We start from the raw sequence: 25,117 nt of genomic DNA, 5'->3' as shown, positions 1-25,117 counted from the left end.
TGATTTTATAATAATAAAGCCAGGCAACCATATGTTATGATAAATATTGAACTAACTTTTCGCTAAGCCTAATCTGTATTCCAAAGGCGATTCCGTTAGGCCTCGGCTCGTTCACGAAACCATCTATTAAACGTTTTATCTTCGGAAATGTACCATTCACCACCTTTATATTGCCGCGATTACACGCTCAGATAAATTTCAACAAAACTTCCATTGTTTTGGAAATAAAACCGTCCTTTCATCGGTTCATTTTTTGGCTTCACACAAAAAACCAATCAAAGAACTTCATTTAATATTTCGGTGTCATCTGTTAAGCGCGCGCGGTCACGAGTAGCTCAATCAGGCATGCGGGGGTTTGACGCTCGTACGAAATTTATATTAAATAGTTGGTTCTAAAAGCGAAGCCGGTTAGGTGGTAAAGTGTGTACGTCCTAAGCTGTAGTCCATTATGAAACAGCCAAGGCTTAAGAAACGTTTGTATTTAACGGTTTTTTTTTTAAATTATAGGGGATTATTCTCTTAAGGAATATTTTATACGCTTTTATAAATTTTATCAGTTACTTTTGTAGATAATAGGGGGCGTTTAAAACAGTTTAGAGAGTTAAAACCTTCGCAGTCGTACGAACACGCCCCCTGACGACGATTGTTTCCCCTAATGACGTTTTAAATAGTCATCTTCCTAACTTCCGCTTTCGCGATGTCTATAATTATTGAAATAGAAGCGAAATTTTAACCCAGATTTTTTATTTTGATGTTTTGCGCATTCTTTGCGTCACTGAAATTTTAGTAGTGGGCGTCTCTTAGAAGGTCATGAGGGGTCAAAACAGTGAAGCAGACTCAATTTTCACAGGGCTACCATGTAGGTTTCGTTATAATTAATTTATTTCACCTGGAAAATGTTGGAGAACAGGGAGGCTATACATTTATCATGTGACATAACTTAGACGGTAAAATATCTGGCCAACCCCGGTTAAATATCTGGCCAACCCCGGTTAAATATCTGGCAAACCCTGTTAAAAGGAACTTCTAGGAAATGACGTTAGGTGGTAATAGGAATAACAAAAATTTAAATTTATCTACATTTACGCTAGTTTTCTTTCGAAACAATTTAAGGATCCTTATATACATCCTCATTAATCTTAATTGGGCTAATGACTTTTTGTTTTGGGGCTGTATTTTAATTTTAAAAAGGGCATGCTATATGAATATAAATGGGTGTGGTTTATCAATTAATTGTAGTTGTTAAAACCAGCTCTGATTACAAAAACATTTTGATCTAAAATTTGCAATCGTAAATGTGTTTTAGGAATTTTTTAGGCCTAAACCCGAAAAAAACCGAAAAACGTACATTAAACATTCGTTCACCTTAGTCACGTGATAACGCACTGCGCCGGCGCAATAAATAAGGCGCGAAATACCTTACGTAACATTCCAGACTAAAATGTGACGCGTTACGATAGACGGCGCCACAACAAAATTTCCTTATACAGCCGAAAAGTGGCGAATGTTAATAGACGCTTATAACCTTTTCTACGGTATGATGGCAAGTTGTTGAATTTTAGCCTCGGTTTCCGGCCGTGTCAAGTGAGACTGCGCATCTCTGTGTTATAGGTTATTATTAGGCTTAAGGGGGGGAACGCTCATAAGTCAGTTCTCTTTCTCCCTCCCTCGTCCGTTCGTTTTCCACTAGCGACACCCTGCGGAATTTTGACGTAACTACGCGACTAGGCGCTCTTTCTCCCCGCCTCGTGAAGTTTGTATTTACAGCGGTTTTTTGTTCGTCAGTTACATGTGCTTGGGATCTTCGGAGTATGTAGTTTTTCGGTTTAACTGGGTTATCGTGGTTTTTGTGGTCCATGTTTTGGCTTAGAACATGGGTTCTGATAGACTTTACAAAGATGTTATACAGTTTTTTACCGTAAGTATTTTATGGATTTTTGTTGGAGAGTTTTTGATGTTTTAGAAGGATGGTTGCGGAGTTTTTTTATGACGCGAACATGGTTATTTTTGGTAACCGTGGGGTTTAAGATTTGTTTTGATGGGATCTGATGTTGGGAGTTATAAATAACGTGGTTCTTTTCGGGTGCGGGCAAAGAGAGGTTTCGGTGTTGTAAAAATATTGCCTCTACCAGGATTTGTTATTATGGTTATGTTTGACTGAATTTTAATTTTTGAAATGATCAAAATTAGTACACTTAGTTTTAAAATTAACGAAAATGTTAAAATATTGGTTTTGATATGGCCGAAATGGTACACTATATTGGTTATTTTTGGTTTTAAAGTTGCTTTTAATGGTTTTCAAATTAACAAAATTGTCGACGTATTGGTTTTGAAATTAATGAAAATGTTGAAATATTGGTTTTGAAATTAACGAAATTGTCGACATACTGGTTTTCAAATTAACGGAAAATTTGAAATATTGGTTTTCACATTATCGGAAATGTTAAAATTAACGATAATGTTGAAATATTGGTTTTCAAATTAACGAAATTGTCGACATACTGGTTTTCAAATTAACGAAATTGTCGACATACTGGTTTTCAAATTAACGAAAATTTTGAAATATTGGTTTTCAAATTATCGGAAATGTTAAAATTAACGATAATGTTGAAATATTGGTTTTAAAATTCCCGATAATGTCGAAATATTGGTTATTGGTTTTCAATTGGCCAAAGTGATACCAGATATCGGTTTTGAAATGACAAATTTTGCTAATTTCAAATCCAATATTATATCGAATGTTACGTAAGAGTGGTTTTAAATTGTTCAATCGATCTTATAATCTCCGAAATCATAAATTAAAATGCTTCTAAACATCAATAATACAACCGTTAATATTTGTAACTAAGAAATACCTATAAGAGTAATCGATACAACCATACATTTAATTATTTAAACCACCGAAAGATTAGAACCAGTCAAAACCAACGTTAAAAGAGGCTGTGAATATCATTTTACAGCAGCTGTATGGTACTGAAACCAAGCGTATAAAATAACCCGGAAAATTCCCCACTTATTACGCATCCAGTATATCAAGGTAGACGCGATATCAAATTTACTTTAACCGAAGCGTTTGGATTTTAACTCTGGCTGGGTATTGTACGAGCCTTCGTATTACCGCATAATTATGCTGAAAAATATCAAAAACACTAATTCCTTCCAAGTAGTCGTAAATGTAGTTACGCATACGAAATAAGGTACATTTTTCTCCCATCTACCTTAATGCTTTTGGGCGGGAACTAAATTTACTACGAAACGCGACAGGTTGAATTGACAATGATGCTGCTGCTTGAAAGGCGTAAACTGTACCCTCGTCGATAGTTTTGATCGTTTTGTCACCTCAGATTTTACGTAACAGACCTACTGTTTATTAATGAAATTCACTACAGCCCCTATTTACCCGGTGAATAAATGTCCTATTCGATTTCAAGGTGTTCCCATACCCGTATTTTTGCCGAAATATTTGTAACGCTTGGAGGTTACTTTTGGGCATCTGTTTTTTATTTTTATTGGTATTTATGAGTTATGCGGCTTATACTCGTTAGATGGTTTTGGTATTTATGTTACACAATTTATAAGCGTTCGGAGCTGTTGGTATTTATATGTTACTCAATTTATAAGGGTTCGGAGCTGTTGGTATTTATGTTACGGAATTTATAAGCGTTCGGAGTTGTTGGTATTGCAATTAATAAGCGTTCGGAGCTGGTGGTATTTATATGTTACGCAATTTATAAGCGTTCGGAGCTGTTGGTATTTATATGTTACGCAATTAATAAGCGTTCGGAGTTGTTGGTATTGCAATTAATAAGCGTTCGGAGCTGGTGGTATTTATATGTTACGCAATTTATAAGCGTTCGGAGCTGTTGGTATTTATATGTTACGCAATTAATAAGCGTTCGGAGTTGTTGGTATTGCAATTTATAAGCGTTCGGAGCTGGTGGTATTTATGTTACTCAATTTTTAATCTTTCGGAGTTGTAGGTATTTATGTTACCCAATTTATAAGCTTTCGTAGTTTTTGGTATTTATTTGTTACGCAATTTCGAAGTTAGTTGGTTGTTATTCGGTTTCGCGTGATAGCTTGGTCCCATTTTAATTTGACAGAAAGGTATTTTTGTAAAGAAATTAAAAAATATGTCTAACGTAATGTAAATAATAATTATTATTATTATTGTTATATAATTAATATACAAAGTTTGTAAGGAAATTTTATTTAAAAAAATACGCAATCTAACAAAATAAATCCTTCTAATTTTTGTAATTATATAGTTAATATGAAACAAAAATTTGTAACTAAATTTGTTCTATCGGAAAAAATCTACATGAATTTTGCATTTACATACAAAGTATTTATAAAATTAATTTTCAGTTTCTCAAAAAACTACAAAACACAAACATAAGCTGGGTTCGAAGCTCTTAATTCAGCACAATTTTTGCTAGCGTTTAAATTTTAAACATCCGTTTTTGTTCGTGTGGGAGAAGCATTTTATTGTGGGCGGGTTTTTAAACTTTTTTAATATAATTGATTACGCTGTCGATAAGTTAACCCGCGTATACTCTTTTGGTATAACGCCCGCTCAGCAAGTTTCGGTGTAAAATTCCCCTTTTTCCCTGGAAATCCCACGTTCGTTTTTCGTATAGAAGACCCATTTAAATATATTTACGGAATGGAAACAATGCCGATTTATTTGGACCGGACGGCCGTTGTGAATACAGGAATAAAACCTTTTTACGATTTGAATATTTTTCTAGTGAAAACTTTGTCCTGATTGTAACCCATTGTACGTTTTTCCCTTAAAAGTGAAATGACAATTTGTGTTAAATTTTATATCATACGGTGCGTTGTATTTATTCAGATTTTTGGATCCCTTTATTACATTTGGACTCCGCCCTTTTTTAGCACTGCCATCCTGCGGTGAAAATTGTATTTATGATAATCGCTGATTTTAGGGACGCTTTATTAAATTTAAAACTCCGCCCAATTTGAGCATTGCCATCTTGTGGTGAAAATTGTAATTTGGATAATTTTTGGTGTATTGAATTTCGACTCCGCCCATTTTCAGCACTGCCATTATGCGGTGAAAATTGTATTTATGATAATCGCTGATTTTAGACATGCTTTATTAAATTTAAAGACTCCGCCCACTCTGAGCATTGCCATCTTGTGGTGAAAATTGTATTTAAGATAATCGCTGATTTTGGGCATACTTGATTAAATATAGAACTTCGCCCAATTTTCGCACTGACATCTTTCGGCAAAAATTGACGTAAAGATAATCTGATTTTTTTACAACGTTTTATTGAATTTGACTCCGCCCACTTTGAGCATTGCCATCTTGTGGTGAAAATTGTCATTATTAAGAAACTCTGATAATTGGCTCGCTTTATTAAATTTTGACGACGCCCACTTTTAGCACTGCCATCTTGTGGTGTAACAATTTCTAGAAGGATATGTGTGCTTAACCCATTTAAAATATTAAATATACTACACACTTCAACTTACTAAATTAACTTCAACTTTATATCCCTATTGTGTAAAGAGATAATTGGAAAAATATAACTGAAATATGTGCGAATACACAATCGAAACATAACTTTGTGTTGTTTTTATATACCCTAATATTTTATACAAATTATTTAAAACGTAAGAGACGTCAACGTAAGGTTATTTCTAAATTATCCCGCCTTTAACGGTGCTTCCAAGTGACTGTCACTTTAAATAAAAAAAGTCCTTGACAATTTCATCTTCGTATTGTTCATCGCGGAAATGAAAAAGGAAAGTAAATTAAACAAATAACAAATTGCTCATCTAGGAACAATAGCGGAATTTAAAGGCGCCAGTCACCAGACCTCTTCCTTCGTAAAAGGATAGGCATTTTAAAATTCCGCTTAAATAAAATAGGCACATCAACGTATATGAAGGGTGACCACACTTCTGATATTTTATACATTTTCCTATATTTCGATTATCTTACTATATTTTACTTTGTCAATTTTCCTATTTTTTTTATATATTTATCGTACTTCGCGTTTTGATTTCAATTTAGTCAGCCTTTTATTAAATCACTAATTTCATTGGCTTTAACGTCTGGCTGCTGTTTCAAAATGATTGAAAATATAATATTACTATATTGAAATTTTCCTATAAATTCACATGATCGTTCCTATATTTTCCTAAAAATTCCCCCTATAATTTCTTATATTTTCCTAAAATTTACTCCTATATTTACCTAAAATTTATTCATATAATTTCCTGTAAAATGACTAAATTTCCAATTTTTGAATATAAAAAATTGGTGGGTTTCCTGTGGTCATCCTGCATGAATAATCAAGAGGGACCAGCGCGTGGTTTGTTGGGTTATTTTTATGTACCATCATGTTTTAAGACCGTATTTAACGCCATGTTCCAAGATTTTGCTTACTTTTCTCGGTAATATCAATAATGTATTTATTTATATGACTAGGTTGATAGGAATTTTAGCGTTTCATCCAATGCCTCCTCATGGTCTAATAGTAAGCTTCTGCCCATAAACAAATTCTAATCAGTATCTTATTGGCTCCTTAAGCGATTGAAGCGAGCGCCACCAACGATTTTATTAATTGTGCCATAAGTAACGTAATAACCATAAGTATGACGCAGAACGAATTCGGTTAATGAGGGATTGCGAAATAGGAAGTTTCCGAACAGGAAACTAGACCCCTCCTACTGTTTCCGTCGGCAAAATAGTTGGTTAGTTTGATGGCGAAAAATACACGCGTTTAGGATTGAAATTCGAAAATGGAGCCAGTGCTTATAATAGTTTTAATCTTCCGATTCAATAATTCACCATTATTTTCCAAAAGTGTTATTTAAACTTTTGAAAGCATTTCAATTTTTAATAGGCCTTGGCTAGTCCGTAAGGCTGTGCGATTAATGGTTATGGAGTATTAATTTTTTTCATCGGGTAATCGAGTACTTGATTAAGGAGAAACTTTCTTTTATTCGAGTCGAGTAACTAAATAAAATCTCGAGTAATATTTTTAACGAGTCGGGTTATCAAGTAATTATGAAATTAAATTTAAAAGGAGTATAAAGTAACTTACAATGCCAAAAATATTCCTTTAATTTAAATGTTAAAGGTACGGCAGTGTACACCGAGTTCGCAGAGTGTCTTACCCCTCGGTCCATCGGTATGTAATGGTTTACGTTGTCATTGGCGAAACCAAAAAAAAAATTGCATTGCTGAATAGGAAGATGTCATACGTCATACTTATGTTATTATGTTACTTATGATAGCAGTAAATACATTCTTGGTAATATTAAAATGTATTTATTTATGGCTGAAGAGAATGACTATGTTGAAACTATCCTCGAGCATCATGGTCTAGAAAGGGGGGAAGGAAAAACGTCACCGGTGTGCTCTTCAATCGCGAAAACTCGTCTCAGCCTAGTCATTCTCTCTAAGTGGAAATAAATACATTATTTATAAAAAAATATCATTAGTTTTTGACGTATCATGGTGGAATTTTCCTGTTTATTTTGAACTTTTTCAACGTTTCTTCCTGGTCTGTTCTCAAACTTCTCAACGATTAGGAACTAATTGCTCCGGGTAGCTTGGACAAATCATGGAATTTTAAGAACTAGTAAGTCGGGGGAAAATCCGGGAATTTTTAGAACTAGTAAATGAGTCGGGGAAAAGCACGGAGGTTTAAGAACTTATGAGTCAGGAAAATATCTGGGAATTTTAATTTAATCGCACATGAAAGTTGTTTTCTAAAATTTAATTTAAAAATTTAGGGAAATATTTGAAAATGCGATAAAAACCTGAAAAAATTTGGGGAATTTTAATGCGAAAAACTGTGGCAGCCCTGTTGCCCTAACTAACGTAATGTACCTATAATTGTAAAGGATCTAGCCTTGTACCATTCATTTTTTATCAAATTTTTTTAATTTAAAAACCTGGTGACAAAAACGTGAACTTAGTTTTACAATATTACATATTTACTTCATATAAATGTAAGTTACGTAATTATAATAAGTATATCACTTCCTCTTGTTTTTATGCTAATAATAATATTAATATTAACACCACCTTAAGCCCAAAAGTCATCTAGCAATGGGTTACGATGTGTGCGAGGCTGGTGGTAAGCCCTTCGTGCCATGCACTCGTAATCAGCAGCTAGTCTAATACCCGAGGCACCACCCTAGGCCCAAGTCGTCGAGCGACTTCAAACAGGTGGCCGGTTACAATGCCAACAGCTCCTTTACACATAATATTAACCTCTACAAGTTTTTATGGAAAGGGGAAACTGAACAGCTTAACCAGTGAAGAGAGAACTTGCAAACTCTACGCGGAAGGATTTGTTCCGAGTTTTCACCCAGTGCCACAAGCTGGGATCGAACCTGGCTCGTCTTGCTGCGAGGCGAAAGTGCTAACCACTCCGCCACCCGATTATCATAATTTATTATTAACTCTACAAGTTTTTATGGAAAGGGGAAACCGAAAAATTCTATGGAAAACCCCTCTCTAACCATGACCTGGCGGAAACTTTTTGGACACTGACAAACGACTTGGACTTGTAACTGAATTGAGTAGTATCATAAGTGTATAATATTTTTACTAAGTGTGACACTTACTGTTCTTCACATGCAAAAGTTTTACTGAGAGCTGTTCACAAGACAGACTGCATTATGGGCTTCGTCGACGTTTTGCGTCCGCTTGCCAACGCGTCACACTCAGCCTTTGACAGCGCCTCGCCAGGGGGAGAGGTTCCTCTTGTGATGAAGTCACTCCGTTACTAGCTCTCAGTAAAATGTTCCCCAAAGTGACAAACTTATGGAACAATATTATAGAATTCTGGTAGTATATTTCACATTAGCTTTGTGCTGAACTAAAACTAGTAAAAATCAGTTCGGTGATAATATTTTCTAATTTCTTATAATTATTGTTATGTTACTTATGGTGTAAGCAAGGTTAGTCGCTGAGAAAAATATCTGACGTGTTAATTAACCCCTTTTATGGTTTATTTCATGGCTAATAAATCCACCAATGGCGATTTAATCAACCGTGTAATTCAAATCAGTCGCGAACAATGGAAAAACAATCTTGATTCCAATCTCATTACGTAATAATTCCAATTATCGACACCAAGGGTCGTGACTTACGTGACAGTCACCTTGGAAAACCCTTTTCGCCTCGACCCTCTACCTCTATTTACCAAAACGTTGGCCAGGTTACTTTAATAAGGCAATGGCCGAGGCCCAAAATTAAGCCTTGGCCCCAATTACGAAAAGACTAAAAATGAATGGCAGACGCGCTTGACAGCGTTTTTTCTATTGCTTATCGCCTTCCTTGGAGCGTAGCGAAATTTCTTCTACTTACATAATGAGTGAACCCATCCCTCCCACGCTAAATCCGACGGATTAAATGAAAGAAGCTTGAAACAACAGCTCCCGCCATTTCATTTTTCGGGAAATTAATAAAAGGGGGCGGCCATCTTGATGGGGAAAACGAGATAACGCCCTCTACAGGAACTAAAAGTTTTCGCGTAACGTTGAATGTCATTAAAATTCTTGATTGGGTCCGTGTTCCTAGTGTTGGCAGGCGTTAAAGGTCAAAGGTTACTGGGCTAAGAAACGTCGTGTTATGAAATTGCACGATTATTTTGGGAATATATTTTTCTTTTGGGAATTGAATTGGGTTAATATGGATTTTCTCACTCATTTGCCAAGGTTGAAAGTGGTATTTTGTTTCTGGTTAGGTTGATGCTGTGAGCGATTTATTGAAGACAATGGTGGGGGTGAAATTGATTTGGGTGCTGAAATTTTTGGGGTTTATTTTAGTATTATTTTCATTTTTTTTTAGGTTTACCTCACGTATACTTTTTATATTTTCCAATTTTTGAGAAATTTCATAGTTTTCGTACTTTCAATTACGTGTGTTGATATAGGTAGCAATTATTTCAACCAAATTTCCTTTAAAACCTATGAAGTTCAACTTCATTGTATTTGAATCGTAAATTTGGCTGTCATTACAACATAAAATTACTAGGGCTGTGCGGGTAGTGCTTTTTCGGGTTCGGGTCGGGTACGGGTAAATCAGAAATATTTATTTAGGGTATCGGGTCGGGTAGCCAATTTTTATCGGGTATTCGGGTATTTAAGCCTAAGCAAAATAACTATTCGGATACTAAAAATAACGGGTAATTATCGGGTAGTTGCATTATTTAAGGGAATTAATTAATTAAACTTTTATTTATCCAAAATTCAAAAACAATCCTTTTATTTTAGTATTTTAGTACAGTTTCATTAGAGACATATGTTGAAATATGGACAGAAAGGTGCGCATACTTTTGGTTTCAGTTTGTTTCAGTTTGCTTATACCTCACAGTAATTGACGCTAAAATTTGAATACCAGAATATTTGGCGGGAAAATTTTAATACCCGAATATTTGGCGGGAAAATTTTAATACCCGAATATTTGGCGGGAAAATTTTAATACCCGAATATTTGGCGGGAAAATTTTAATACCCGACTATTTGGCGGGAAAAAATTTAATACCCGATCACTTTCGGGTATTTAAAAATTTAAATTTCGGGTATCGGGGCGGATACCCGACCCGATACCCGACCGAGTATCGGGTCGGGTATCAATACCCGCACAGCCCTAAAAATTACCTGTAATTTCCTTTTGTTAGCAAAACAATCTCCAAGTATAAAGTTCTATAAATCGACGACCAATTTCTTATTTTTCCTATAAATATTTTGAGCTTTTCTCTACGTAATTTTTTATATTGGATTAATCAACATTTAATTAAATTCTAATATGTTTAAGTTAATTGAAGTATTAAATCAGGGTTCGTACACGACCTGGAAAAGTCAGGGAATTTAAAAATGTTTCCAAAAGGTCAGGGAATTTGAAAATGATTCAAAAATTAAAGGTCAGGGAAAAGTAAGGGAATTTTAAAATGACCCCAAAAGAAAAATCAGACAAATAAATTTTTGAAAGATTTATTAAAAATACATAATAAATATTTTTCAATATTTTACCTTAAACCATTCATTTACTCTACAAAAATTGTCTAGGAAAATTTGGCAATTTGGTCAGGGAAAACCTGGAAATGTCCGGGAATTTCATTTCGGAAATGTTGTACGAACCCTGTAAATGCAGGTCAGGGGATTTAAAAATAGGCGTTAATGTCAGGGAATTTTAAGGAAATTTAACCCTGGCATTTTACAACTTAATTTATTAAATAAATTTTAATCTTATTACCATGAACCTTAAAGATTTTAATATTTATGATTTTTAATAATTTGGCAAAAATAAACTTATTAAATTAAAACATTAGCTTTAAGGGCTCCCCTTTAAAACTTAAATATAACTAAATTCATTAACTTCTGATAATATTAAGCTAAAAGGTATCTAACTGTGGTCTTAAAAAGGTCAAGTAAAAATTCAAGGAATTTAAAATCTTACAAGTATTATGACAACCATGTGAATTCAATTTCCTTGAATTGACGGGGAATTTTGCATCGTTTCAAGAAATTTTGCAACTCTTAAGACTTGGGCTGACAAGAAAACCAAACAAGTTCTTAAAAAAAAATTATTCCCTTCTAACCGAAAGAATATTTCTCTCGAGGCATAATTAATAAACTAAAACCAGTCTCTCTAACGATATTAAGTTTACACATTGACTAAGCATTTTAACTTTGAAAAATGTCGCCTCCTAAACCGGGCCTTCCAAAAAAGAACAACGTTTATTTTTGGTCATTGACATTTACCGGAAAAAGAAAAATATGTTGTGGCTTTTAAAAAATAATATTCATGAGAAAATAAAAATATAAAAAGAAGACTGTTTAAAAATGAAAGTCCAAAAGTTATCTTTGAAAAAAATAACCCACACGTAACGGTGTCGGTTACGGGTTACAATGTCTTTTTGTACATGGCGGGGTGAATAATAGGGAACAATGGCGAAGAATTCGGCGCGTCGACGATGTACAGTTAAAAGAAATAAAACAAGGCGGCCCAAAGACAAAATACAGTGCGCCGCTTCAGTTGCCTTCTACATTAGTGAAACCGAACAATGGCGAGAGAAGCACAGTAAAATTTTAACATTTATTTAATTTGTATTAAATTAATTCTTAATATTATTTTTCTTAACATTTATTTAATTTGTATTAAATTAATTCTTAATATTATTTTTCTTAACAATTATTTAATTTGTATTAAATTAACTCTTAGTATTATTTTTCTTAACAATTATTTAATTTGTATTAAAATAACTCTTAATATTATTTTTCTTAACATTTATTTAATTTGTATTAAATTAATTCTTAGTATTATTTTTCTTAACATTTATTTAATTTGTATTAAAATAATTCTTAATATTATTTTTCTTAATAATAATTTAATTAATATTAATTTAATTCGATTTATTCTTAATATTAATTTAATTTGCTTTATTCTTCATATTAATTTAATTTAATTTGCTTTATTCTTCATATTAATTTAATTTAATTCGCTTTATTCTTGATATTAATTACTTTATTCTTTAATTATATTCTTATTGTTAATATAAATTTAATTATATTCTTATTGTTAATATAAATTTAATTATATTCTTATTGTTAATATAAATTTAATTATATTCTTATTGTTAATATAAATTTAATTATATTCTTATTGTTAATATAAATTTAATTATATTCTTATTGTTAATATAAATTTAATTATATTCTTATTGTTAATATAAATTTAATTATATTCTTATTGTTAATATAAATTTAATTATATTCTTATTGTTAATATAAATTTAATTATATTCTTATTGTTAATATAAATTTAATTATATTCTTATTGTTAATATTATTATATGCACTGCACTTACTAGACTGCTTAGGCATGGAATCAATAAAATTTTACACCATTAAACGCGAAATTATCTTTGTGTGACGGTTGATAAAACTTTCACATCTCACTGAATTAACTCCTTTTGTCAATTTCCATGAACCAGGCAATAACATTCGCAAACCTCTTACATTTAGTTTAACAAAGGTTTTAAGCCCGATGCAACAAACCTGCAACCAATATACTGAACAATTAGACATTTTTAACTGTAAACGCTTGGATATACTGCGGTTACAATAACTTACAAGGAGACTACCCGAGGTGTTACACACCGATTTTGTTCAAACTTGGGGGATTTGTAGACCTTCATGTAACTTGAACAATCCTAAAGGGACTTTATTCAATGGGCAACGGTTTTGCCATGGCAACAAAAAATGTTTTTGACAACATAAAATGGAAATTTTCCCACTGAAAATAACATGGGATTTTGACCGATTCCATTTACAAAATTGAAAAAAAAAATTAAAATACCAAAATAATAATAAAAAATTATAAAAATTGACGAAAAAAATAAAATTGATCACATTTTGATCAATTTTTTAAATTGTTTCATAGGGAAATCGATCAAAATCCCATGTTATTTTCAATGGGAAAATTTCAATTTTATGTTGTCAAAAACATTTTTCGTTACCATGGCAAACCTGTTGCCCATTGAATAAAATCCCTTTAGTATTTTTCAAGTTACATGGTCTACCAATCCCTCGAGTTTGAACAAAATCGGTGTGTAACACCCGGTAACACCTCGGGTAGTCTCCTTGTTAGTACATTGTGTCGACCTATCGACTTGTATGTATGTAAATAACTAATGTTTTACATTTTTTTACCCTCTTGCGTGTACACCCTTGTAGGTACATTTGTACTGTTGATGTTCACAATAAACAAACTTTTTCATTTCATAATAATTTACGCTTTTAAGTTTCACGTTTAAGGCCACTAAAGCGATGTGAATATATTCCTAGAACAGACAGCGACGAAGCCCTCTATATTATCTTCCTTATACCCAGGGATCCAGTTTACGGATACCCAAAATAACCGCTATACCTTTAGCAACGGTGTCTACCCAAACTTGTCCCTTCTTCAGAATATAATGAACACTCCATCATAAATGGCGCTGGCCCAAGAAGGGGAGGGGAGAAGGTGGAGGGGTTAAAGACAATAGCTTAATGGCGGGAGGGCCAGACACGCTCGGATGCCGGCAGTTCCCTCTCCTTGCGCTGATATAAATGGCTTGAACCCGAACAATATGCTCTCTCTCTCTCTGGAGTTCGCTATGGGCGTTTTTACCGGGCCGTATCTGAAGTGGCACATGGCCCACCCCAACCCCCTCGCATATTCTGTCTGTACCAGAGTTGGGTTACAGCGTGTCGCTGATATTCTGGTTTCTGTTATGGTGTTGTGTTTTATTTACTTTTTTGCCTTTTGGCGGTGAATTTTATGGCGTTTGAGCAGACATCATAGGCTAGTTCTTTTATTCCACTGTTTAAACAGGGTTCGTACAGAACCTGGAAAACCTGGATAAGTCAGGGATTTAAAACATTTCGTAGAAAGTCAGGGAAAAATCAGGGATTTTAGTTAGTCAACCAAACCACACATTAACAAAGATTTTTTGACATAAAATAATAAAACATGTCGAATAATATAACCAAAAAGGTCAGGAATATTGGCAAAAATTGGTCAGGGATAACCTGGAAAAGTCGGGGATTTTAGATCAGAAATTTTCGTACGAACCCTGTTAAAGTAGATGGCTTACCTCTATTGTAGATGTTCAATTTAACAGGAGTATAAAGTGGTTTTGGATATTTAATAGGGATGCACCTATTTTTCTAATATCGGTATCGGCCACTATCGGCTTAAGTCAAGCCGGTATTGGCCGATACCGGTATTAGAAAAATATTTTCAGAAAAAAACATTTACAAATAAGAAAATTATCGATTAACTAACTATTGTTAATATTTTATTTGGTTGGCCGCGCCACCTACGTCAGGCTTCAGAAGCTAGATCATACCTTTTTTTTTATTCAGTAAAATGAGAAGGTACATATTTGGATATGCTATTGCAAACTTTTTTTTATGAAAAATGAAAATAAAATGTGCTCTGAACCGTCTTTTACAATGATTTTATCATATACACTTATGTTATGAAATTTTAAAATAATCGAAATCTTAATTTTGCATTTGAATTGCTTTAGAACCTATACGATTACGAGCATATGAAACTGTTTACAGCCTTAGGTAATGCTACATCTGTAATCAGTTACGTAATCAAAACGTTCTTATGGCTATTTAAATTGTCTGTAGTAGGCGCTAGATCTTAGGTGCTACCTCGGAGGAGTTTGCGCCGTTACGCCATCTAGACTCGTTTATTTCGGTCGCGAATAAACTTGGATTATAAATAAAAGAAAATGAGAACCACCGTTGGTCTAATGATAACAATGAACAACGTCGAAGAGGTAAAAAAGACCAACAACGTTTGGGGAAATTAAAATATATTTAATAAATTGAACCGATACGCGGTACTTCGACTGATGGCAGAGTTGCCACGGTACCTGGAATTCCTGTTAGTCACGGAATTTGGATATGGGTATAAAAATCAGGGAATTTTAAAAATTAGTCCAAAAATCAGGGAAATGTCAGGGAATTTTAAAAATTAGTCCAAAAATCAGGGAAATGTCAGGAAATTTTAAAAATTAGTCCAAAAATCAGGGAAATGTCAGGGATTTTTAAAAATTAGTCCAAAAATCAGGGAATAGTCAGGAAATTTTAAAAATTAGTCCAAAAATCAGGGAATAGTCAGGAAATTTTAAAAATTAGTCCAAAAATCAGGGAATAGTCAGGAAATTTTAAAAATTAGTCCAAAAATCAGTGACATGTCAGGGAATATAATTTCGGTTGCAAATAGGAAACTTTTACTAAAACATAGGTTTAAAAATACAAAAACGTGGCACAAAATAAGTCTGGGAAAATCTCTGGAGATGGTCAGGGAAAACCTGGAAAAGTCAGGAATTTTAATTGCGAAAAAAATGTGGCAACCCTGGATAGGCCTTCAAAACGAAGTTACAAGTTAAGACTAATTAACGGAATGTTTTAAATATCGGTTCAATTTATTAAATAAATATATTTTAGTTTCCCCAAACGTTGTTGGTCTTTTTTACCTCTTCGACGTTGTTCATTGTATTATGAACAGAATCGAAAACGTATTAAAAGACTTAATAACTAATTAAATATTATTTTATCACTTTAAACGGAGGTAATGCTGATAAAGTCAACAAACGTATAATGTTTTGATTTCCTTTTCACTCGACGTTAGGCGTTATCCGCGCCTCCGACACCGGAAGTAGAATTTTGAACTTCCGTTCTTTGGCGCGTATCCGGTCTGTAGCAGACTGATACCCTTCCCTCCCGCCTTCGAAGGCGCTGCTCTCGTAAATACGCGGAGGCCACTTCGTTTTATTGAAGGCACGGACGACAGAAAAATGTCAAATGACTGGCAGCCTTTGTAACACTAACTCCCCTTCTCTCGCCCCGCCGACACGAAATTAGTTGGCAGCTCCCCTTTTTAATGGAAAAGGTGGACGTTGCCCTCCAGCGGTGTCAGGACGCGTTATTTTTAAGTGGGCTGTTGTTTTCACAGATTGCTGTCACCGACATATTTAAACAGTGTTTACTGTTTATAGAACCTCGCCATAAAACGAGCATTTTCGTCCTCAATAATTATATAATATCATTCTGAAACAAAACTTAAAACTAGCCCTTTTCGTCTTCACTATGAAAAAAAACTAGTCTTTTTGCCTTTAGAATGACAACCACCAGCCCTTTTTTGCCCTCACTCGCTCTTAAAACCAGCCCTTTTTACCCATCACAGGCTCACACGCTCTTAAAACCAGCCCTTTTTACCCATCACAGGCTCACACGCTCTTAAAACTAGCCTTTTTTTGCCCTCCACATTCTTAACCAGCCCTTTTTTGCCCTCCACAATCTTAACCAGCCCTTTTTTGCCCTCCACATTCTTAACCAGCCCTTTTTTGCCCTCCACAATCTTAACCAGCCCTTTTTTGCCCTCCACATTCTTAACCAGCCCTTTTTTGCCCTCCACATTCTTAACCAGCCCTTTTTTGCCCTCCACATTCTTAACCAGCCCTTTTTTGCCCTCCACATTCTTAACCAGCCCTTTTTTGCCCTCCACATTCTTAACCAGCCCTTTTTTGCCCTCCACATTCTTAACCAGCCCTTTTTTGCCCTCCACAATCTTAACCAGCCCTTTTTTGCCGTCCACAATCTTAACCAGCCCTTTTTTGCCCTCCACAATCTTAACCAGCCCTTTTTTGCCCTCCACAATCTTAACCAGCCCTTTTTTGCCATCCACAATCTTAACCAGCCCTTTTTTGCCATCCACAATCTTAACCAGCCCTTTTTTGCCATCCACAATCTTAACCAGCCCTTTTTTGCCATCCACAATCTTAACCAGCCCTTTTTTGCCATCCACAATCTTAACCAGCCCTTTTTTGCCATCCACAATCTTAACCAGCCCTTTTTTGCCATCCACAATCTTAACCAGCCTTTTTTTGCCATCCACAATCTTAACCAGCCCTTTTTTGCCATCCACAATCTTAACCAGCCCTTTTTTGCCATCCACAATCTTAACCAGCCTTTTTTTGCCATCCACAATCTTAACCAGCCCTTTTTTGCCATCCACAATCTTAACCAGCCCTTTTTTGCCATCCACAATCTTAACCAGCCCTTTTTTGCCATCCACAATCTTAAAACTAGCCCTTTTGACCCCCACACTCATAAGACCATCCCCTTTTCGCCTTCAAATGTAAGAAACGAGCCTTCTTTGCCTTCACACAAACTCTTAAAGTATAAACCCCTAAAATTAAAATTTAGTCAAAATATAGTGGTATTCATAAAGCCTATTTATCAGCTACTACGTTATTACTGTAAAGAGAGCGCTGGTTGTCTCATCCGTATTCTAAACACGCGCGCCCGATAAGTATCGCCACCTGGCGGCCAGTGTCTCAACTCGAAAGCATAACAGTGAGACGTCACGGGCTAGCGCGTCATTCGAAAACGGGATATGTGCGTGTGGCTCGAGTGTCGCTAACGGATAACGGAAACCACCGTCTCATTTAGCCCACCGTGTATTTCCGTGTCTGTTAATTTCTCTACATAGCGTGCTTAATATTAATTTCCCATAATAGAATGTTTCCGAAAGACCGTGGGAGGACATTTCATCCTCCTATGGCATAACGTCGTCTGCTATGACGTCTGCTCCCCTTATCTCCCAAGCTTAAGGGAAGCCGATGTTATGACGTAGGCCAAGTCAGACCCGATTAAGGAATGGGCCATGGCACAGGGGTAATCGAGGTTATAATTTTTATAATATTTCGTAATTCGTTTTTGAGGCTCCCAATTCTTTGCATAGGGCCCCCAATAGAGTTGATCCGACCGCGGTCCCCCAAAATAAAGTTGATCCGACCGCGGTCCCCCAAAATAAAGTTGATCCGACCGCGGTCCCCCAAAATAAAGTTGATCCGACCGCGGTCCCCCAAAATAAAGTTGATCCGACCGCGGTCCCCCAAAATAAAGTTGATCCGACCGCGGTCCCCCAAAATAAAGTTGATCCGACCGCGGTCCCCCAAAATAAAGTTGATCCGACCGCGGTCCCCCAAAATAAAGTTGATCCGACCGCGGTCCCCCAAAATAAAGTTGATCCGACCGCGGTCCCCCAAAATAAAGTTGATCCGACCGCGGTCCCCCAAAATAAAGTTGATCCGACCGCGGTCCCCCAAAATAAAGTTGATCCGACCGCGGTCCCCCAAAATAAAGTTGATCCGACCGCGGTCCCCCAAAATAAAGTTGATCCGACCGCGGTCCCCCAAAATAAAGTTGATCCGACCGCGGTCCCCCAAAATAAAGTTGATCCGACCGCGGTCCCCCAAAATAAAGTTGATCCGACCGCGGTCCCCCAAAATAAAGTTGATCCGACCGCGGTCCCCCAAAATAAAGTTGATCCGACCGCGGTCCCCCAAAATAAAGTTGATCCGACCGCGGTCCCCCAAAATAAAGTTGATCCGACCGCGGTCCCCCAAAATAAAGTTGATCCGACCGCGGTCCCCCAAAATAAAGTTGATCCGACCGCGGTCCCCCAAAATAAAGTTGATCCGACCGCGGTCCCCCAAAATAAAGTTGATCCGACCGCGGTCCCCCAAAATAAAGTTGATCCGACCGCGGTCCCCCAAAATAAAGTTGATCCGACCGCGGTCCCCCAAAATAAAGTTGATCCGACCGCGGTCCCCCAAAATAAAGTTGATCCGACCGCGGTCCCCCAAAATAAAGTTGATCCGACCGCGGTCCCCCAAAATAAAGTTGATCCGACCGCGGTCCCCCAAAATAAAGTTGATCCGACCGCGGTCCCCCAAAATAAAGTTGATCCGACCGCGGTCCCCCAAAATAAAGTTGATCCGACCGCGGTCCCCCAAAATAAAGTTGATCCGACCGCGGTCCCCCAAAATAAAGTTGATCCGACCGCGGTCCCCCAAAATAAAGTTGATCCGACCGCGGTCCCCCAAAATAAAGTTGATCCGACCGCGGTCCCCCAAAATAAAGTTGATCCGACCGCGGTCCCCCAAAATAAAGTTGATCCGACCACGGGCCAAGTGAGTCTAGTTCTTTGCCCATGTCGTCTGCTCCTTCACTCTCAGAAACCTAATGAAATAAAACGTAGCAGACGACACTATGACCTAAGGGAAGTTATTTTCACGAGATTGGAGAGAAAAATGGATAGATTCCGAAAGTCAGTGAAAGAAAATTTCCTTCCCCCCCTATCTCCTGAAGGTTAACTAAACTGACGTCATAACGTCGTCTGCTACGTTTTCTTCCATTATGTTTAAGAGAATGGGGTAGACGAAAATGGAGCAGACGCGATGTTGAATCGAGGTACCAGGTTCCTAAAATACCCAAAAGTCCGTATTTTTCTTCAAGGTCCCTAATCTACCCTAAAATCGGGATTTGGTCCCTAAAGTTCCCGATTTTCGTGAAATGCAGAGAAACCATCGTAGGCTTAAAATATCTTTAAACATCTGCTCAAGGACTGTTTACAAAATAATCAAATCTGAAGATTAACGATAAAATAGTTCGAACATAGTACATAAGGTAGCGCCACAAGTTTGCTAACATTATTAATTTGTAGAACAGAGCCTCCCTGTTAGGTTGTAAAATTTAAAATATGTAAATAAAAAGGCAGTTTTGGAATTTAGTTACTCTAAAGAATGATCTCATTTTGTATTACATTTGGTCCCTATTTTACCCTATTTCAGGGTTGGCATAGAACCAGCCATACCCGTTATAGCCACCTGGTTAAATCCGTATATAGCCACTTGAAAAAATCCAGATTTATTTGGCTTTAATTTGAAAAAAAATTACAATATGAATATTTTAGTAAATTAATAGTTTTTATTTAGAAATTTAGTTAATTTTTTGTTTCATATTTAGAAACCGGTTTACTTTTACCAGTTTTTCGGTAGGTTTAAAGTTCCAAAGTTCGCAGCCTCCCTTCTGTCATACACAAAAACTAAGGGGAATTTCCCGAGGAAATCAAAAGAATTCAGTTATTTTATATAGTTATTTCGCTTTATTTGTTTAGTTTCTTATTTACGACAATAACTGCAGACAATTTCTACTTACATAAGTAAAAGGTACCGTTTATATTTTAGCCGGCTATAACCGAAAAAAACCGGATATAGCCAATTAAAACCACTGGTCTGGATTTTTTCATAAAAAGCCGGCTTTTTTCCAACCCGGCCCTATTTTTATTGCAAAAGTACCGATTTTCCCTTTTTTTAAAGATTTTTTATACAGAACCAAATATTTCATTCATCTTGAAATAAAATTGTAAATTCGACCCGAAATATCTCAAAATGATATCTAGCAACCTGAAAATATCTTCTGAAATTAGAGCTTAAAATCATGTCCAAAATCAATTTATCAATTAAATTAAGTATTTTTTATTAAAAAAACATATATGAGTAGTGAAAATGTTAAACCCAAAATATTGTAAAGTAATCACATTTTAAACTTAAGAATAATTTAATTTTATATTACCTACCAGAAGAAGCAAAGTGCCCATATGGTCATTTAGACAAGAACATAGGGCCCAGAGTACCTGTAACTCCTATATTTTCAAATTATTCCTATTTTTTTTATTTTTTAAGAATTGTGCCTATAAATCCCTATAATTAAAAAAAATTCATTAGATAGCTGGTGAAACGCTTATGGGAAATGTACTAAACACCTTAACTTGGAAATCTTCAAAAATCACTTGCTTGATAATAATGATATATATTACATCAGGGCCCCCAGAGGTCCTATAATTCCTATAAAATCCTATATTTTCAAAAATGTCCTATAACATCCTATATTTTTAGCAAAATCCCCAAAAAGTCCAATAAAATCCTATAATTTTGATATTTTGCTCATTTCAAATCCCGCCACTCATTATGTCAGTGAAATACACTAATACGCGTATAATAAGGGAGAAGACCCTTTTACAGGGGTACCGCCATTGTGTGTACATTTTTAATAATCTACTTGTTACTAGATGGCGCCATCAGTTTACAATCCGAAATAACAAAAATGATAATATCCGTGAAAGTCTAATTTAAATTGTGGTTATTTAAAAGCTGAAATTTTGTATAACTATATTTTCTAAAATATTTTATGTAAACTTTCAGCTTGAAATAGCACTTAAATTATATAATAAATAAAAAAAATATTTTATTTTTTCAAATTTTGCGCCAAAATGTACACGCTGGTGTCATCTAGTGTAGAAATACGAAATTAAAATTTTATACTCGATGGCGGTTTGTAAAGGTTTGTTTCCCTGTATGTAATATGCGAATTGGTGTATTGTTAGATTTAACTAGTGTTGTAAGTCGGAAAATTTTCCGGAAAATTACCGAGGCCTTTTTTCCGGAAAATTTTCCGTATTTTTCCGAAAAATATTAAAAACGTTTTCATTCCATAATTTGTCTAATATATTGTTTGCAAATTTAAATAAAGCGGCATTTTCACCTCATTTTTTCTAATCTAAAAGTAAAACTAAACCTATAGACTAGTTTAAACTGGTTGAAATGTAACACTATTAATGTTTTGTAGTATGTTTACTGATATTAGTCATTTTAAATCGATAAAAAGTTTAAAACATTAAAAACCCTTGAAAAGTAATTTATGTTTAAATTTTTTATTTTTCCGATTTGCGGAAAATTTTCTGGAAATTTTTCCGCATTTTATTTTTCCGGAAAATTAACAACCCTAGATTTAACCTAGAATTTAGCTATAGGATAAATTGCTATTCAAAGTTATTATAGTCTATACTTTTGTTATTGTTAACTAGTATATTTTTGTGATAAAATGGTTAATTGTTTCTATTTCTTTTAAGTTAAAATCAAAGATTTATTTAACTAAATATAGATTTTGTTTCTAAATGCATAAAGTTAGTAAATAAAATAGCGTATTTAGTCCTATAAAATCCTATAATTTGGAAAAAATAGTCCTATAAAGTCCTATATTTTTAGAAATACAATCCTATTTTTCCTATAAAAAAATTGAAGATTTGAGTGGGGGCCCTGTACATAGATAGGACCAAGACCATGATAGGACTTAACTTGGCACTTATTTCCCTGTCTGCTTATATGTTGCGGTTTGGAAGAGCTAATTGTCTTTGAGAAAATGTATATATATCTCCACCGGACTGAAACAGTGGGTATATACAGGGCTTGCCACCACCCTCCTACGCATTGTAACCCGGCCACCTGAATTAATGGCTTCAAAAGTCGCTTGATGACTTAGGCTTAAGGTGGTGCCTTGGGTATTAGCCTAGCTGATTACTAGGTAGTTGTTGCGGTCTTGAAGTTAGGTGATGGTAATTGGTGATTGGTAACGTGTTAGTAGGTTAAATAATGCGTTGGAATTAGAAAATATAAAAACTGCATTTATTTACACGAAAAAATCAAAGTTTAAATTTTGGAAAAAGACCTCTGGTTAGCGGGCCCATGAGATCTGCCCAGGCCCCAGTGTAGGACGCTGGGAACCGGCGAAAGCTTTGTTCCACCACCCCTTTCTTAAACCCCAGGTAGCCATCCCTTGGCACGCGGCATCCCAAAGAAGTCAAATTGCTTGAGAAGTGATTTTTATGACGGCGGACAATCAGAGAAACTACCCCTTTTCGCAAATTGGCGATTTTCTTGGAAATTCGACCGTTCCCACTGTTGACAGTTTATTTCAGGAGGAAAGTTGGGAGAAAATACCTTTAAAAGCTTGGAATACAATAATATAATACAATGAAATAAAAAGTACACTGGTTATTTTTGGCGCGAAAACAGGTAGTTATATTTTTTTAGAGTTAAGCTATACATTATACATTTACAAAATGAAAATTACAAGAATTTTAAATTTATATTTAAGTTTAAATAGATTTTAAAGGAAAGCGCTTTATTTGTAATACGTTTTCGCAACATTACATACAGCGTTATGGCATTCTTATGGAATCTTATTATCCCGAAAAAATTTAAACGTGTTTTAAGTAAATATTGAAGCAATATTAAATGTGATAGAAATAAATTTGAATTTTGTTATAATGGTTTTTATGGGGAAGATTTTACCTATATATCCTATTTTTTTAAGAGATTTTACCTATATATCCTATTTTTTAATAGGTTTTACCTATAAATCCTATTTATTGAAGAGATTTTTACCTATAAGTCCTATTTATTGAAGAGATTTTTACCTATAAGTCCTATTTATTGAAGAGATTTTTACCTATAAGTCCTATTTATTGAAGAGATTTTTACCTATAAGTCCTATTTATTGAAGAGATTTTTACCTATAAGTCCTATTTATTGAAGAGATTTTTACCTATAAGTCCTATTTATTGAAGATATTTTTACCTATAAATCCTATTTTTTGAAGAGATTTTTACTTATAAAATTCCTTTTTCTGTGTTAAGTTCCTATAATTAAAAAAATAATCGCTGGGAGCCCTGCAGAAAAAAATGTTATAAAATTAAATAAAAAAAGCTTTCAATAAGAAAATCGATTAAATTTTCATTAAATTAAAATTTAAAAAATGCCAACCTTGATAATTCGTCCTCTTGACTTTAAAAAATTAATTAAATTTAGCTTAGCTACGTCAGTTATATTTTTATATTATAAATTATTTTAAAAAAATAATAAATAGCTTCTAAAATATTAAGAAGTAATTAAATTTTAAACTAAGGTAAAATTAATTTTGTATTACGTAACATATAGAAGCAAAGCCATTAATAGTTCAAAAAGTCGATAAAAAAATTATTAAATAATTTGTTCTCTTGACTTTAAAAATGAAATTGGTTTTGTTACGTCAGTGTTATTTTTATATTATAAATGAGTAGGCAAAGAAAGGGTTTTTTTGACGTGACCTTAGATGGAGGCTTTTGTAAGCGACTATATTTTTAATGAGTGAGGAAAACGGAAGTGACGTAATATCTACTCAACTTAACTTCGACTTTTGGCGGCGTGCGCGCCGGAAATTAAAAACTGTTGATAAAAGGAATCAAGTTCCGCGTCTTTATATTATATTTAGAGATTTATCATTTTTATTTTCGTTGAAAATTCCCGCCAAATAATTTCTTAAAAGGTTCAGCAGTTTGATGTTATGTTGAAAATTCAACGGTTACTTTAATTAATAACAGGGTTGCCACAGTACATGGAATTCCTGGAATTTAAATATGGATCTAAAAACTCTAGGGAATTTTCAAAATTAGTATAAAAATTGGGGAATTTTCAAAACTAGTCTAAAAATTGGGGAATTTTCAAAACTAGTCTAAAAATCGGGTAAATGTCAGGGAGTTTAATTTCCGTTGCAAATAGGAAACGAAACCATTGCTAAAAAGTTGGTTAATAAATACAAAACTGTGGCACAAAAAGTCAGTGAAAACCTGGAAAAGTCGGGAAATTTTAATCTGAAAAAAAAACTGGCCACACTGAATTTGATTAAAGACCCACCAAAGTACAAACTTAAATATACACGTCCAAGCCATTCTAATTGGCTTCCAATTTTAATATTAAGTTCAGCCTTGGAAATTTTTAGTTAAAAAGTTAATCGATTATTTTATTTTAGGAAATAGGGACTTATCTGACCGGTTCTTATATCGATAATTCGAATGTAAAATAATCTTAATTTAATTTTTGTAATTAAAC

General features: G+C 34.6%; 1 protein-coding gene across 4 annotated transcripts in view; it reads left to right on the top strand.

Moving 5' to 3' along the window:
* The window catches only part of LOC149961275 (uncharacterized), a 90,567-nt gene that overhangs the window by 33,635 nt on the left and 31,815 nt on the right, over positions 1–25,117 (top strand). The window contains exon 1 of one of the 4 annotated variants that reach the window (XM_090176441.1): positions 1,801–1,918. The exons of the other annotated variants lie outside the window; for them this stretch is intronic. Coding sequence (XP_090032567.1) covers positions 1,874–1,918 — 45 coding nt within the window. The 5' untranslated portion in view covers positions 1,801–1,873. Of the gene's footprint in view, positions 1–1,800; positions 1,919–25,117 lie in introns of those variants that run through there. 4 annotated transcript variants of the gene reach the window in all.

Source organism: Leiobunum rupestre, chromosome 1 (genome assembly GCF_980474605.1).
Source record: "Leiobunum rupestre chromosome 1, qqLeiRupe1.1.hap1, whole genome shotgun sequence".
NCBI lineage: Eukaryota > Metazoa > Arthropoda > Arachnida > Opiliones > Sclerosomatidae > Leiobunum > Leiobunum rupestre.
Note: the sequence above shows the minus strand (reverse complement) of the source record. Positions and strands in the feature narration are given on the sequence as shown.